Here is a 16,506-nt window from a genome sequence, read left to right on the forward strand (position 1 = left end):
CGACAGCTACTAAAGGAATAAAAGACAGGATGAATGTCCCGGGACCTTCTGTGTGGAATCTGGTCTGAGTTTAAAAGGGATCTCTAGCCATCAAAATATTCATGTGTTTACCTGAATGCCCCTACCCTTACTTGTCTTACACAGTATATAAAACATGGAGAAAAATTTTAACTTGGTCCACATATATGCTTAGGCTTAAGAAAGTCCTTTAGCCTCATTTGACTTGGAAAGACATAATAGATCCCTAAAGAATCAGAAGGGTCAGAGCCCTATCAAGAATCTGATGGAGTTCACGTTGCTGTATGGCAGAAACTAACACAACATTGTAAAGCAATTATCCTCCAATTAAAAATAAATTTAAAAAGGACAGTATGGCCCTTTCACAGAAAAGAGCATATAGAATTTCAGAGTAAAAAAAAAAAAAAGGGAATTTCAGAGTTTACAGATGTCTGGTTCACATAACCCCCAGCCTAGAAAGAAGCTGTCAGTTTACTGAATAGACTATAAGGGTTTCAAATTACCATTCCTCATAGAAAGGGGGGGTGTCATAGATTCCCCTAAATCTATCCAGCTCTTCTCAACTCCTTGGGTGGTAGGTATTATCTCCATGATATTCATTCCATTTCTGGTAATGATGCCCAATTCAGATTCAATAATAGTGTGCAAATGCCTTCCATCCTGAGTATTCCCAAGGCCACACATGGCAAAGAAAAGTTCAAACAAAATTTGGTGACATTTTCCTGCATGCACCATTCTGGTCTGTGAAATCCCTGATTCCCAAGAGAGCTCTGATTCAATGCACTGCCATTTATTGCTAGTTTCTTTGATCCATGTACCTAAACACTGATGTTTTCTTTTAGCAACTTTTTCTTCTGGGAGTTTTCATTATTTGCTTTATGACTATCATACACATTTTGGATGCAACATACACAAAGGAGATTTTATCAGCTTTAATGCTGTCCCCTTCAGTTATATGGACATGATATTAGGAGAGTTTCCTCAAATTTGCACAATCATTCCCTACTCAGTTAGCTTCTCCCCTGTTTTTAAGTCAAGCAACAGTTGGGTTCTTATCAGTCACAGTTCTATATTTGATGGGTTTGGCTGATCTCACTCGAAGATTCTGTCAGAAGCTCTGACAAGTCATCTTCAACAGGCAGAGTCACTGGACCAAATCCCAGCCTTGACTTTTCTGTAGGAACTGCAGTGATGTCTTGATCCAGAGAAGGAGATCTGGAAGTTATGTAATTGAGGAAGGAGACAATCCCTAGGGGAAGAGAAGAATTTGAGGTGAGTTTCAAGAGACAGATGGTCTTTGGACTTTGAAAATTCTAACTCATTCTTTCAATACTCAGCTCACAAGGGCTCTTTTCAGTGAAGTCAATCCCCTGCCCACCCCCACCCCATCACCAACAGGGTTCCTTGACCCTCCTGCACTCCCATTTCATTACTGTACTTCTTCCGTGATTAGGACAAAGCTTGAACCTCCTGCATGCAAATCATAGTTCCTACTTTCTGTATGGTCTTGAGCAAGTTTCTCAACCCATCTGTGCCTCAGTTAATAGAACAGTGAAAATGAAGTCCCTCAGTCGTGTCGGACTCTTTGCGACCCCATGGACTGTAGCCTCCCAGGCTCCTCCATCCATGGGATTTTCCGGGCAAGAATACTGGAGTGGGTTGCCATTCCCTTCTCCAGGAGATCTTCCCAACCCAGGGATTGAACCCGGGTCTCCAGCTTTGTAGGCAGACATTTACTGTCTGAGCCACCAGGGAAGCCAGTTAGTAGAACAGGTTACTAATTCTAGAGTTTTTTCAGACTCCAAAATGCATGTTTTCTTTACCATACCACACTGCCTCTTGAGGTATGAATGTTTTTAATAGGAACGGTTAGTGCTTCTATTTCTCCTAGATTCCTCCTCCCTTTCGAGAACTGTTTTCCCCTTCCATCCTCCTAGCTTAAGGCAGGAAGGGGACTGACTCACCCGCAAACAAGTATATGAAGTCACTCCCCCAATTAACCTGATAGGGCCATAGGAGAGCTGACTCCACTGTTTCTGAAGTATACAAGTCGACCTGTTCCAGAAACAGGATGAGGCAGAGCAGCAAGCAGGAGGCTAGGACCAGAAGAAAACATGTCACATCCCTCAGTGTCTTTAATTTGCCTTGACTGCTACCCCCAATTCTTCTACTTCCAGACACCACATTATTTGTCGTTGTTGTTTAGTTGCTAAGTTGTGTCCAACTTTTTTGCAACCCCACAGACTGTAGCCTGCCAGGTTCCTCTGTCCATGGGATTTCCCGGGCAAGAATCACTGGAGTGGGCTGCCATTTCCTCCTCCAGGGGATCTTCCCCACCCAGGGGTCGAACCCACGTCTTCTGCTTTGCAGGCAGATTCTTTACCACTAAGCCACTGGAGAAGCCCATACCATGTTACATAGAAAGGATCAAAGAGATAAAAATCTAACCAAGATGACTGGCCAAGGTGAGGCCTCTTCCCTGGGTTAAGTTAACGAATGTGTTTCATACAGTAAGACAGGGCACGTAGCTGGCAACTTGATGGAATGAAAAAGAGAAAGGGAACAAGAAAAAGGGGATAAAAACCCACACAGAGGAAGTTTGTTCCCTCAGCAGTTTTACCACAGTACTACCCTGCCATCTGGGTCTGTACCTGAGATGAAGCTGAGCATGGATACCTTCAGATCCAAGTTACCAGTCACCCTTCCTCTTCTAGGGAGGCAAGAACTGAAGAGCCAGCCAAGGACAACAAGTATGGTGAAGACAGAGATGAGGAAGAAGGCCCTGGAATATTGGAGGTAATCTGCCAAAGAGAAGGAGAGACTTGGTTAGTCCAGCTGGGAAGCTCTCCTTAAGAAAACCAGACAGAGTCTTAAGAGAAGGGAGTGAAGACTAAGGAGGATGAAACTGAGCTTGCTATGTGGCATCCAGGGCACAAGGTAAGAATCTTTCCCAGCTCTTCTTGATATTTGGAATTTTTTACTATAAAGGCAAAACCTGCACTGTAAAACTAAAGATAATATACAAATAGTTCTGGGTACGTTAACACAGTAACTTAGATGTATACCAGCTTATAAGAGGTGTGACCAATATTACAACACATGTTTGAACTTTTTCTTGTTCCTAATTCTAAAAGTAATACATACTCAATATAGCATTGGAGGGACTACAAAGTGCCAGGAAGCAGGAAGTGTATCAGCCACATTCCCACTGCCCATAGACAACCATTGTTAGCATCTTATTTGGTTTCTTTCTGGTATTTTTCTATCCCCTGTACATAGTCGACACGATACTGAATTTAGTGGTTTTTTTAAAGAGATGATGCAGTAAGATTTTTCTCAGATCATCTGCTGTGAACATCACATTTAATGGCTACAAGATAGTCTATCATATCAACATACTTTGCTTAATGATTTTACCATTGTTGGAGTTTGTTTCGATTTATTTTTCTCTTTTAAATGTATCTGGCATGAACAATCAGCCTGTGACTATAAAATGAAGTCACATTTACCTTAACTCCCATATCGTAATGATTTCAAGCCCCCAGTTTACTGGATTGCAGGAATTTAACACCCCACAAATACCTCCTTTTTTTTCTGAGTCTCTCAAGGCCCCACCTCATGTGTGTTTAAGGACAGGTCTGCTAAGGTTCTTTTGCTCCAATGCCCTGACCCTGGTGCCATAACACACCTCTCGCTCATCTCTCAGCTCCAGGGTTCTGCTCTCCTTGGTTCTGCCCCTTCAGACTGGGTGTTGGTAAGAAAGAAGAGGGAACATGCCAACCCTTACTGGGTTTTTTAAAAGATTAATTTACTTATTTATTTTATTTTTTGGCTGTGGTGGGTGTTCATGGTTGCACTCAGGCTTCCTCTACTTGTGGAAAGTTGAGTGGGGGCTGTTTGTTGGCGTGTGCAGGCTTCTCACTGTGGTGGCTTCTCCTGTTGCAGAGCACAGGCTCTAGGTGAGTGGGCTTTAGAAGTTGCAGCACATGGGCTCAGTAGTTGCAGCTCGCGGACTTTGTTGCTCCTCAGCACAAGCCTGAACCAGGGATGGATTGAACCTGTGTCCCTTGCGTTGCAAGACTGATTCTTAACCACTGGACCACCAAGGAAGCCCCGCCAACCCTTACTTTTTGCTACTATATCCCTAACATGAAATAGATCCTTCGCTTGACTTCCCCAGCAATACAGAACAATTCTTTTGTATTTTATCTTCCCCAGTTTTACAGAAGAATTAAGAAATGGAGTAACTTACAAGTAGATATATCTTTACTCAGGTACCACAGATCTACCAATATCTTCAATTTCTTCATAGGGTGCTTCCTTGTCTAGCTTATTTTCTGTCTCAATGTAACAAGGGCCAGCTCATTCCTACCAGGAAAGCACTTTTATGCCTAAAAAGCCAAATCCAGCTTTCAAGTAACCTTAGAGAGAAGACTACCAAGCTTATCCTGGTCCACAAACTGCCTCTTAAGTTTTATTTTGTTGTCTAGAACATACCATTGGCTGACAAAAATCAATAACAGTAATTTCCATTAAGAGAAACCACCCTCCTACCCACTCCAATATTCTTGAGATTCCCTTGCAGCTCAGCTGGTAAAGAATCCACCTGCAATGTGGGAGACCTGGGTTCGATCCCTGAGTTGGGAAGATCCCCTGGAGAAGGGAAAGGCTACCACTGCATTATTCTGGCCTGGAGAATTCCAAAGGGGTCGCAAAGAGTCAGACAAGACTGAGCAACTTTCACTTTCACTTTCTTTTTCACCCTCCTACCCACAGAGGTCAGGTGCTATATGGCCTCAACAAGTTAGCTACATTAAAACATGAAAACCCAAGGGCAGCACATTTTCTGAAAACTAGGTCATTCAGAATTAGCCAGTTAGGGGTTTCCCTGGTGGCTCAGTGGTAAAGAATCCACCTACCAATGCAAGGGACGTGGGTTCAATCCCTGATCCGGCATGATCCCACATGCCTGGAGGCAGCTAAGCCACTGCTCCACAACTACTGAGCCAGTGCTCTAGAGCCCTAGAGCTGTAACTACCGAGCCCCTGTGTCACAACTAGTGAAACCCAAGAGCCCTAGAGCCCGCGCTCTGCAATGAGAAGCCACCACAACGAGAAGTCCATGCACCTCAACTAGAGTGTAGCCTCCACTCACCACAACTAGAGAAAAGCCCACGCAGCAGCAAAGACCCACACAGCCAAAAATAAATAAATAAAATTATATACAGAACTGGCCAGTTAGAGCCATCAGCTAGATTGAGCTGCGTGAAGCCCAGTGTGATAAGCATCTTTTGCAGTATTGAGCCTGCAGTCTTCCATGGGTCCTTACAGCCCTTTTCTCAAGCCCTAGACCCTTGCCTACAACTCCTTTGGCTATCAGTAGGACCAAAGAAAGGTACCAGTTTAATTCCTGTGCTTGGATATCTGGATTTGGAACTGATTGATGCTACTTTCCTCTTTTGCTTGCGTGAACCAAGAAGATATAAAGCTAGCCCCCTTTCCAGGCACTTATGTACTAATAAACAGGAAAAACTGAGCTGTAGAGATAAAATAAAGCATAAACAAAGTGAAGTGACAAAGGAGTTCAGGAGAGACTGAATGACTAGTTGGCTTGATTTTCTTTGCCTGAGATCACAGTCTCCTCTGGAATCCCCTGAGGTCCAGAAAACTTCCTGCCTTTGGGAGTTATGAGATTCTTCTGAATCTCTATAAAGACGTTCACTCTTTAGCTTATGCTGGTTCACATGAGTTCCGATATTTAAAACACAAAAGAGGACTAAGATATCCAGTCCAACTCCTGTCTAAGATGTTACAGTCTAGTCTTTCTTCTACCACGAGGGGAAGACTACTTTCACATTCTTCTTAACCATCTTTTCAGTCTCAGTTTCTCATCGCCTGAAAACTCCATAAACAAGATCACTCACAACTCCATGAGAACAACTAAAGATTTGCAGCATATCTGCAGCATAGCATAGTCTAAACCCTTAGAGGAACCATGTCTACCAGTCATAATGATATGCAACAAATTATCTAATCAAACTAAGCACTTAGCTTCAGAGTCTAAAACAGCTGCATTTGGCTAACTTCATAGTTTTTTCTAAAATTCATGTAACAAAACAAAGGTCTGAAAGCTGAATTCAAGCCTCTACATCCTGTAAGAAGAAATCATATTTTAGCTTTTAAACAATAATTTTTAAAAATTAAATTATTTATTTTTGGCTGCACTAGGTCTTCATCGTGGCAAACAGGGGCTATTCTTCACTGTGGCGTGTGGGCTTCTCAACGTGGTGGCTTCTCTTATTGCAGAGCTTCGGCTCTGGGGTGTGCGGGCTTCAATAGTCATGGCTTGCAGGCTCCAGAGCACAGTCTCAGTAATTGTGGCACACAGGCTTAGTTGTTCCATGGCATGTAGGATCTTCCAGGACCAGAGATCGAACCCATGTCTCCTGCATTGGCTGGTTACTCTTCACCAATAAGCCACCAAGGAAGCCCTAACCAACAGTTTATATGGCAGCTTGCCTATTAATGTTTCAAAAACTTTAAAACCTGTTACAAAAGTCCCTACTTGTACATGACAGTAAGAAATCTTGGTCCAGAGAGGAGTGCCCTAGATAGAAGGAACACCCATGGGGGTCACCTGTACCCAAACATTTCTAAGCTTTCTTTAAGGACATGCATTGATGTGGACTTAGGCTGCAGGAATAGCAAAACAAACCTCCCAGTTAAGGAAGACAATGAAGCTAACATCCTGGAAGAGACATCACTTTCAATTTGGCAGAGAAGAAGTCCAAATCATTTGAAAAATTTGATAAGATCCTTGCTGGTACTCTTAGTATCATCCCAGTCAGTGATTCTGCACTTCAGAGCCCCACCAGGTAGCGTGTAAAAGCTGCCAGGACAGGAGGGGGCACTGGCCAACAAGAAAGAAGTAGCGTTTCTCAGTGAACTGAGAAACCATGTGGCAGATTGTAATTGATGGGCAAGATCCCCTTCCATTATGAGGAAAGTAAAACTTTGCCCAAGAGTTTCTGGCAAGTGAGAGGTGTCGGGCTGGAAGCCACCCCACTCTTGTGAACAAATAGCCTTGGTTCACGTGAGATGCTCATCTCTTTTAAGGCTGCTGACACCCCAGAAGGAAGCAGTGGGGAAGAAAAGACAACATGAGATGAAAGAGCATGATGGTCTTGCCTTCTGAGAGGGCCCACACTCTGTGGAGTGTGTTTCTCTCTAAATAAATCCTCTTCTTACCTATCACTTTGCCTTTCCCTGAATTCTTTCTGTGATGAGATATCAAGAACCCGAGCTTCAGGCTTCCCTGGTGGTCTAGTGACTAAGAACCGCCTTGCAATGCAGGGGAAACTGGTTCGATTCCTGGTCTGGGAAGATCCCACATGCTGAGGGGCAACTAGGCTGCCTAAGCCATAACTACCGAGCTTTCACTGTGGAGCCTACGTATAGCAACTACTGAAGCCCTGAGTGCCCTAGGCCCTTGCTCCACAACAAAGAAAGCCACCACAATGAGAAGCCCACATGAAGAGTAGCCCCTGCTCTTTGCAACTATAGAAAGTCCACGCACAGCAACAAGCACCCAGTGCAGCCAAAAAAAAAAAAAAAAAAAAAAAGAACCTGAGCTTCATTAAGTCCTGAAACTAGGAACTAAGGCCCCCACCCACATAAAGGATGGTGACTTCAGCCTGAGCGCAAGGTTCCTAAAACACCCCCCTGTTACCTCACCACCAACCAATCAGAAAAAAAGTCTGCACACAGTGGAAGATAATGAAGACTCTGACCTCCTTCCCAAATGATTCTCCCTTTAGAAACATTCATAGATATAAAATACATAAATTATATGCACAGTGATGTCTGACTCTTTGCAACCCCATAAACTATAACCCATCAGGCTCCTCTGTCGATGGGATTCTCCAGGCAAGAATACTGGAGTGGGTAGCCATACCCTTCTCCAGGGGATCGTCCCGATCCAGGGATCAAACCCATGTCTCCTGCCTTGCAGGTGGATTCTTTACCATCTGAGAAGCTTTCATGGTGGAGCAGAATCTTCAGAACTGGTGTCTGGACACAAACCCACCTTCTCCCTGGGTTGCTGGGTTCCTCAATAAAGCAAACCTTCTTTTTCCAACAACAACAACAAAAGAAGAAGAAGAAAGAGCAGAGTAGAGAAGTCATCTGGTAATGAAATGTTCCAAGAGGGCTCCCCTCACTTCACTCTAGTTCCTTCAGCAAAAATCAAAGCCAGGACAGGGTAGCAGTGCTCTGAAGAGATCTAGCCCCTTTTAACTCTGAAGGAGCCAGATTGAGTGGATGGAGATGGGAAGTAGTAGACATTGACTTTGAGGATGAGGAAGGTGCTACTGGAGACAAGCAAAGGAAGCAGCCCACTTATTTAGCCAAATTTAAACCTCCAAGCTGCTGCCATTGTGCCTTCATTCCAGGAGCTTAAGATCAAAACTCCCCCAGGCTCAGAGGAAGTGCCCAAAGGAGGTGGTTTTGGAATACAAGAGATTCTGGATGGATACCTAGTGCTCTGGAGAGGAAGTTCTGCAAAGAGTAACCTTCTTTGCATTTAGATTCACTCGTACTTGGTTGATACACCAGAATCAAATATCCCTACACAGCTTGTGGGTGTTTATTGAGTGATGGTTCCCAGAGTCCTGGCTCTGGACTAAAGACTCAGGCTTTCTTCTCTACCCTCTGCAAAACAGTTCAAGTTCCTCTCACTGGCAACACACATTCCATTCCTTTACATTATGGTCTGATCTCACTTATGTTATATAGGAAACTAGCAGAAAGGTCTGTTGCATGCTGAGACCTAACAGTAGAAATGAAGGATTGCATCCTTTACTCCCATTCTTTCTTCATCCCATCACCAATACAGCACAGAGGTTATCAGTTATCTAGAACCAGGGGAAGAAAGAGGTAGAACAACTGCCTGCAGTAAGTCTAGGATGGAGGAACAGGAACACACACGTTTTTGAGCCCATCTGAGATAGCCCCAGTGAAAGTCTCAGAGATGACTGGGGACACCATGGGAGAGGTGGCTAAATTTTTGCAGTCCAGTAGGTAAAAGTTTGTAGTTCTTGAACTTGGGCAATAATAGCTGATAGTGTCCACATGGGGTCTCACTGATAAGATGGCTCATAATGTCGACCTTGCAAACAAAGAATAAATCACAGTGACCCTTGAGACTGACCAAATTCCCCAAATGGCATCCTGTTATCTCATTGGCGCCTATCTTCTCAAAGCTGCAAGACCACCAGATTCCAGAGCTCCAGCTACGTGACCATCCCTTCAGAGAATTTTTCATTGGTGGGGTATAAGAAGGACTCCGTCAGAAAGGGAGGACGCTGGTTCTCCTTAAGGGCCAGTTACTGTCTCTTTTCCCTCTAATAAATTTTCCTTTTCTTGCCTGACTGCCTGGCTGTCTCTCTTTTTCTCTGCACTCGGCTTACGTTCTGGTGCCGAAACCCGGGAGGGAAGATCCACCACAACTGGGTGGGCTCCTCTCACAAGCCCACCTCCGGTGGTCCCCTGCCTTGGACCTGGCCAAGAAACTGAGATGAGCTCTGGGACGGGACTTTCCACTTATCTTGCTGGACTGACATCCACACACACTGGCCCACATTTCATCCATCGGTTCCAAGGGTGAGTGAAATCCCATTCTCTTGGATCCTCCCTCTCTCTCTCTCTCTCTCTCTCTCTCTCTCTCTCTCCCTCTCTCTCTCTCTCGCTTCATTTCCAAGTCCTAGCACTAGGCACTAGGCGGGAGGATCCCCACAGCCCTTGGGCCCTAGGCCTTGTGCCCCATCTGACTTTGAAATAGCAGACTATTTCAAAGCAGACTATTATTACTCTCTGAGAAAATCCTGAGAACGGGGATGCCTTTTCTCTCGGATCTTTCTCCTCACTTTTTCTCGCCCTTGTCTAACCTCCCTATCAGAGAAGGCAATGGCACCCCACTCCAGTACATGGGAGGGAAAATCCCATGGGTGGAGGAGCCTGGTAGGCTGCAGTCCATGGGATTGCTAAGAGTTAGACACGACTGTGCGACTTCACTTTCACTTTCATGCATTGGAGAAGGAAATGGCAACCCACCCCAGTGTTCTTGCCTGGAGAATCCCAGGGATGGGGGAGCCTGGTGGGCTGCCGTCTGTGGGGTCGCACAGAATCGGACACGACTGAAGTGACTTTGGAGCAGCAGTAGCAGCTAACCTCCCTATTCGGCTGCAAATGGAAATTCTCAATCCCTGCCCTCAAAATCTATTTCTCTAGGATGCCTTCTCCGAAACCTAAAAGCTTTGGGCTTCTAAGGGGAGATCAGACCAAAACGACTTATTTCTTATTCTAACACTGTCTGGCCACAATACAGACTTGATAACACGTCCCAGTGGCCAGAAAACGGAACTCTCGAGTATAATCCTCTACAGGACTTTGGTAACTTCTGCCGCCACAATGGTTAAGTGGTTAGAAATCCCTTACGTTCAGGCTTTCTTTGCTCTTCGCTCTCGACCCCCTCTGTGAATCCTGTTCTACTTCTCAAATACTCTTAGCCCACTCTGGGCCACATCCTCCTAATACAATGTTTCCTGATCCCTGTTCAGACTTTGCTTCTTCTTCCTTCGACCCTCCTGACCACAGCCCACCCCCTAATGCTCCTGATCCCCTTGCAGCTGCTCCAGATTCAGTTCCACAACCTCTACCTTACGAACCCTCCTACCTTCCTCCTTCTCAAGTGCAGGCCTCCAGCTCCCAACCCCCCTCCCCAGCCTGTGCCGGAGATACATGGGGACCTCAGCCCCACCCTCTACCCTGAGGGTCCCAAGGCTTTACCCCGACCTCCCTAGATGCCCTCCGTGTACCAGGTCCTGAACAACTTTAAAACAGGAAACTTCACCGCAGGACTCCACTCCTTCCCTTGCTCCACTCCTCCCTTTATGGGAAGTAGCTGGAGCAGAAGGCATTGTTGGGGTTCATGTCCCATTCTCCCTCACTGATCTATCTCAGATTGAAAAGAGTCTTGGCTCCTTCTCCTCAGATCCTGATAATTATCTAAAAGAATTCAAGTCTCTTACCCAGTCTTGTGACTTAACCTGGCATGATGTTTACATCATCCTTTCACCCACTCTTCTCCCAGAAGAGAAGGAAGGAGTATGGCAAGCCTCTCAGGCGCATGCTGATGAGATACACAGGACAGACGACACTAAGGGGCCACGGCTTCCCCACCCTGGAGATGATCCCAACTGGGATTATCAGGCAGGGAGACCTGGAGGAGCAGCCCATAATCTTATGATTGCTTGCCTCATTGTGTGCCTTCAAAAGGCAGGGCATAAAGTCGTCAACTTTGATTAAGCTCCGGGAAATCACTCAAAGACTAGATGAAAACCCGGCACAATTTCTAGCCAGGTTAATGGAAGCGCTACAAAAATATACAAAATTAGACCCATTTTATCTCCCAGTCGTCTCCAGATATCCAAAAGAAACCAAAAAAGGCAGAAGAAGGCCCTCAAACCCCTCAACGAGACCTTTTAAATTTAGCCTTTAAGCTTTTCAATAACTGGGAAGAACAGGCAAAGCCAGAGAAGGCCCAATGAGATCAGGCCAAATACCACCTTTTAGCCACTGCCCTACATGGTTTCCAAGCCTCCATCAACCAGCAAAGAAAGGAAGCCACCTGGGCCCTGTTTCAAATGCAGCAAAGAAAGACACGGGGCGTGTTCATGGCTAAAGCCAAGGCTTCCTCCAGGTCCATGTCCCAGCTGTGGCATAAAGGGACATTGGAAGGTCGACTGCCCAAATCCCTCTCTGGGGATCCGGACATCCACTCCTGGTCCTGAGCAGGAGTCCTCCAACCCAGCTCTGCCCAGCCTCCTCGGACTCACCGCTGAAGACTGAAGGTGGCCAGGGCCCCAGACCCCAACTCTCATCACCTCTATGGAGCCCAGTGCAAGTCTTACAGTGGCAGGATCGCCTACAAGCCCTCACCAACCGAACTATCCACAAACCACTTCTAACTCACTCAGATGATCAAAAACATTGACCTCACACAAATCCCCTTGACCCACATTCCAGCCTTTTCTTATCTCACCCCCACGATTCCCCTGTCCTACAGGAAGCAGTTACAGAAGATTGACCTTCAGCCCTTATCCTAAGTCAAAAAGGTTGGAATGATAGGGTCCAACATGGGGTCTCACTGATAAGATGGCTCATAATGTCGACCTCGCAAACATAGAATAAATCACAGTGATCCTTGAAATTGACCAAATTCCCCAAATGGCATCCTGTTATCTCACTGGCGCCTATCTTCTCAAAGCTGCAAGACCACCAGATTCCAGAGCTCCAGCTACATGACCATCCCTTCGGAGAATTTTTCATTGGTGGGGTATAAGAAGGCCGCCGTCAGACAGGAGGACGCTGGTTCTCCTTAAGGGCCAGTCACCCTCTCTTTTCCCTCTAATAAATTTCCCTTTTCTTGCCTGACTGCCTGGCTCACTCTCTTTTTCTCTGCACTTGCCTTACAATAGCCTGTTATTATTACAGGCTGATGAATCCTAGACATACTGATAACATTTGGGGCATTCCTAATGAAATCTGTATTGCAGAGTAATTACTGACCCTAGAATTAGGACTAGTTAACAGCAGCAGGGCTATGGTCCTTCACAGGGTAGCCCAGGTCCTCAGTATCCTAACTACCCACAGGGACAAGGTCAGCAGTATGAGGGTTACAGACCAGCACAGCCTGGACCCCCACAGCCACCGCAGCAGAGGCCTTATGGGTACAACCGGGTAAGTTCCTTGGCCAGCTGTGTGGCTGCCCCATTGTGTGCTCACTCCTGATTAGCTTAAATATTTTTCAGTTGGCGACTCATTTTCCCCTCCTTTTGTTTATGAGTTAACCAAAAAAAAGTATTTTCTCTTGAGTCTTTTTCATAGAATGCTCGCACAGTCAATGGCACCCCACTCCAGTACTCTTGCCTGGAAAATCCCATGGACCGAGGACCCTGGTAGGCTGCAGTCCATAAGTTTGCTAAGAGTCAGACACTGAGTGACTTCACTTTCACTTTTCACTTTCATGCATTGGAGAAGGAAATGGCAACCCACTCCAGTGTTCTTGCCTGGAGAATCCCAGGGACGAGGGTGGCTGGTGGGCTGCCGTCTATGGGGTCACACAGAGTCGGACACAACTGAAATGACTTAGCAACAGCAATAGCAACAACATTGAAATGGGCTTCCCTGGTAGCTCAGCTGATAAAGAATGCACCTGCAATGTGGGAGAACTGGGTTTGACCCCTGGGTTGGGAAGATCCCCTGGAGGAGGGCATGGTATCCCACTCCAGCATTCTTGCCTGGAGAATCCCTACAGATGAAGGAGCCTGGTGGGCTACAATCCATGGGGTCGCAAAGAGTCGGACACAACTGAGCGACTAAGCACAGCACAGCACAACATTGGAAATAGGGTGGATACTTACAACTGTGTACTTAAAGAACTCAGTTGACATTCTCCAAACAATAGTTGGCCTCATAGGTGAATTCAAGGCTCCAAGAAATAAACTACTGCTTAAGTGACAACATTTCAAGATTCTGATTCATTAAAGATTTAAATAGGGGCTTCCCAGGTTGCTCAGTGGTAAGGAATCTGCCTGCTAATGTAGAGGACACGGATTTGATCCCTGGTCTGGAAACATTCCCCATGCCGTGGAGCAACCAAGCCCATGCATCACTAGTACTGAACCTGAGCTCTACAGCGGGGGAGCTGCCACTACTGAGCCCACGTGCAGCACCTACTGAAGCCCACATGCCCTGGAGCCCACTCTCTGCGATAAGAGAAGCCACTGCAATGAGAAGCCCACTCACCACAACTAGAGAGAAGTCCACATGGTAACGAAGACCCAGTACAGCCAAAAATAAACAAAATTATTTAAAAATTTTAAATAATAATCTCAAAGCCTGAGGTTTAGCCTGGGTACCCAGTAACATAAGTACAATTGCAGCTTAATGTTTATGCCTATATCTATTTTATTTTTATTTTATGCACCATGAGACATGCAGGATCTTTAGTTCCCCTGACCAAGGACTGAACCAGTACCCCGTGCAGTGGAAGCAGAGTCTTAACCAATGGACCACCAGGGAAGTCGCTATGCCTCTATCTCTTACTCCATTTCTAGAAATGAAGTTAGTGAGCGTAAATCTCTGAATGCACTTATTATATTGCTTTGGTTGTTCCTCATGGTGTGAGAGTGTGCAGCATTGTGCACGAATATTACCATTTACACATCTCTGTTAATATCATGGCTAAACATCCTATCTCATTGTTCATTTGATTTGCTGTTCTTTAATGATGGATTGAGGTTAAAGTAATTTTTTCTATGTTTGTTAGACATCTGCAGTGTCTGTTTTGTAAATTGTTTCCAAAAAATTTATTTATGAAGGTATTTTATTTATTATAATAAAAACTTGTATATCATCTAATATATATTAAGGCCATTAACCTTCTTTCATATTTGTTACAATTATTTTCTCTAGTTTTTAGTTTTAGTTGAAGATGCCGTTGAATTGTCTGCCTGCCTTTCATTTTAGTTCCTTCTGAAGATCTCATTTTAGGATCCTACCCCTTAGTTCCAGATACTAAATATGTGTGCGTGGATGCTAAGTTGCTTCAGTTATGTCTGACTCTTTGCGACCCTATGGACTGTAGCCCACCAACACTCCTCTGTCCATGGGATTCTCCAGTCAAGAATACCGGAGTGGGTTGCTATGCCCTCCTCCAGGGATGGAAGCCCTATGTCTTATGCCTCTTGCATTGGCAGGGGGGTTCTTTACCACTAGAGCTACCTGGGAAACCCATACTAAATAAGAGTCCATGCCAAATAGGTGATACTCCACTTCAGGGTTGGATAGATGCCCCCTCCCCCCAGATCTTGGATTCCTGTTCATCTTCGGAGAAATAAACATTTTACTCATGTATGCTTTCTTTCACAGTACCTGTTTCTTTTGTATAAATGTATCTCTTGGTGGATGTCGGGGAAACTGTATAGTACAGTTTTAGCTTTCCTCTAAGCTTAGTTCTGGTTGAAAAACTTCATGCATATGGTATCTTCTAGCCCTAGAAATTTATTTTTAATGTATTTATTTTGGGGGCTGTGCCAGGTCTTAGTTGTGGCATGTGGGATCTTGTGGCCTGCCTGACCAGGGATAGAACCTGGGCCCCTGCATTGGGAGTGTTAGCTACTGTACCACCAGGGAAGTTCCCCTAGAAATTTATTTTTTAATATTATGTGTTGCATCTTCAGATTTACTTAAATTCACAAAAATTTGAGAATTTATTCTCTAAATATCTGGCATTTGTTATACTACATATCTGACATGCATTCAACTTCTCTTCTACAGTTAGCAGAACAATCTGACCTTGAAAGTTAAAACTGACAGAGGCTGAGACACTTTGCTCTATCTTTCAGTTATGATCCAGCACTCCTATTTCTGCAAACCACATTAGACTAACAATCTCATTGCATCACAAGAACAGCTCTTAAATGACAAACAGATTCTTCATGGAGAAGAAAAGGCTATCAGCTCATAATTTGGGAAAGGAAATGACCTGAGGTATGAAGGAGAAAGGGTACACCGAGGATATCAGAGAAAAGGACGTCCATGTTCACAGTCTGGCTGAGATCCCTTCTGGACTCAGAGAGGTGAAGGTCAAAAGATCTTGGAGGAAAAAAGATGACGAGCCAATGTGGCAGAAAATTCTGGAACTGTGGGGCCTGCAGCATTCAATTCAGTGACACTCACAGGGTGGCTTGGGTGTGTGGCTCCAGCACAGCTCATGGTTGCATGGGATCCAGAGTCCTGCGTAGAGCTCAAGGCCATCATTGATCACCAGGAACTGCACCCAGTTCAGTGGGGACATGCAGATCAGCACTAGGAGGCTAAAGCCACAGAGGCTGCCACAGAACATTCGGATGTAGGTGTGTGTCTGATCCACATGCTGCTGTCGCCTCTGGGGTGGCATCAAGGCACTCGGATGTTGGGTGGGGAGGGTAGGCTACAAGGGCGAGGGATGAGGGAGATATTGCCTACCCAAGAAGATAACCCTTACTCCCCGGGGTCTCCTGCTCTTCTCTACCTCAAGTACCCCCACATGTGAGCCTAGGACATCTCTCCCTACCCCTTCCATAAAAAACGGTCAGGGTCATCTTTTCCCTATCTTTAGGACACTCTGTCTAGACCCACCTCTAAACAAGTCCTCTTCTTCCCATTGAACTACAACTAGCATCTCCTCACCCTTCGGTATCTCCGGTCCCCCTTGACTTTGGGAACCTCGGGATAGTAGAAGGTGAAGACTGTTTGCTCCTCCCTCTCCATCTTGGCAGCCAGTTCACTTTCTAACTGCCACGGAACTTGTTTCGGTACGTCCTCATACACACTGGGCAGAATTCAAAGGGGGCTGGAAACCCCTTGGCACAGATTCCATTTCTGC

At 45.4% G+C, this 16,506-nt stretch overlaps 1 protein-coding gene and 1 long non-coding RNA gene across 3 annotated transcripts in view; one reads left to right on the forward strand and one right to left on the reverse strand.

Moving 5' to 3' along the window:
- Nucleotides 1-9,388, forward strand: part of LOC123328178 — a 21,080-nt gene extending 11,692 nt beyond the window's left edge. Inside the window, exons 2-3 of the long non-coding RNA XR_006542959.2 lie at nucleotides 2,733-2,955; nucleotides 8,029-9,388. This is a non-coding gene — a long non-coding RNA (uncharacterized LOC123328178). The remainder of the gene's footprint in view (nucleotides 1-2,732; nucleotides 2,956-8,028) is intronic.
- Nucleotides 935-16,408, reverse strand: LOC102391650 (transmembrane protein 202). Of its 2 annotated transcripts, XM_025296204.2 has the most exons (5): nucleotides 16,311-16,408; nucleotides 15,819-16,071; nucleotides 2,670-2,819; nucleotides 1,983-2,114; nucleotides 935-1,267 (listed from the first exon to the last, which is right to left on the reverse strand). In XM_025296204.2, the coding sequence occupies exons 1-5, from the start codon at nucleotides 16,389-16,391 to the stop codon at nucleotides 1,086-1,088; spliced, it is 798 nt and encodes a 265-aa protein (XP_025151989.1). In that variant the 5' UTR covers nucleotides 16,392-16,408; the 3' UTR covers nucleotides 935-1,085. The 2 variants fall into 2 exon arrangements, with proteins under 2 accessions (XP_025151989.1, XP_025151990.1); XM_025296205.2 differs by lacking the exon at nucleotides 1,983-2,114.
- Nucleotides 16,409-16,506: the final 98 nt, after the last annotated feature.

The sequence above is a fragment of the Bubalus bubalis genome, chromosome 11 (genome assembly GCF_019923935.1).
Source record: "Bubalus bubalis isolate 160015118507 breed Murrah chromosome 11, NDDB_SH_1, whole genome shotgun sequence".
In the NCBI taxonomy this organism is placed as follows: Eukaryota; Metazoa; Chordata; class Mammalia; order Artiodactyla; family Bovidae; genus Bubalus; species Bubalus bubalis.

Coding starts and splice junctions, on each gene's coding strand:
- LOC102391650 (XM_025296204.2), bottom strand. CDS start 16,391: ATGGAGAGGGAGGAGCAAACAGTCTTCACCTTCTACTATCCCGAGGTT. Junction 16,072..16,310: donor GGGACCGGAGATACCGAAGG/GTGAGGAGATGC, acceptor TCGCCCTTGTAG/CCTACCCTCCCCACCCAACA. Junction 2,115..2,669: donor CATGCTCAGCTTCATCTCAG/GTACAGACCCAG, acceptor TTCTGGTCCTAG/CCTCCTGCTTGCTGCTCTGC.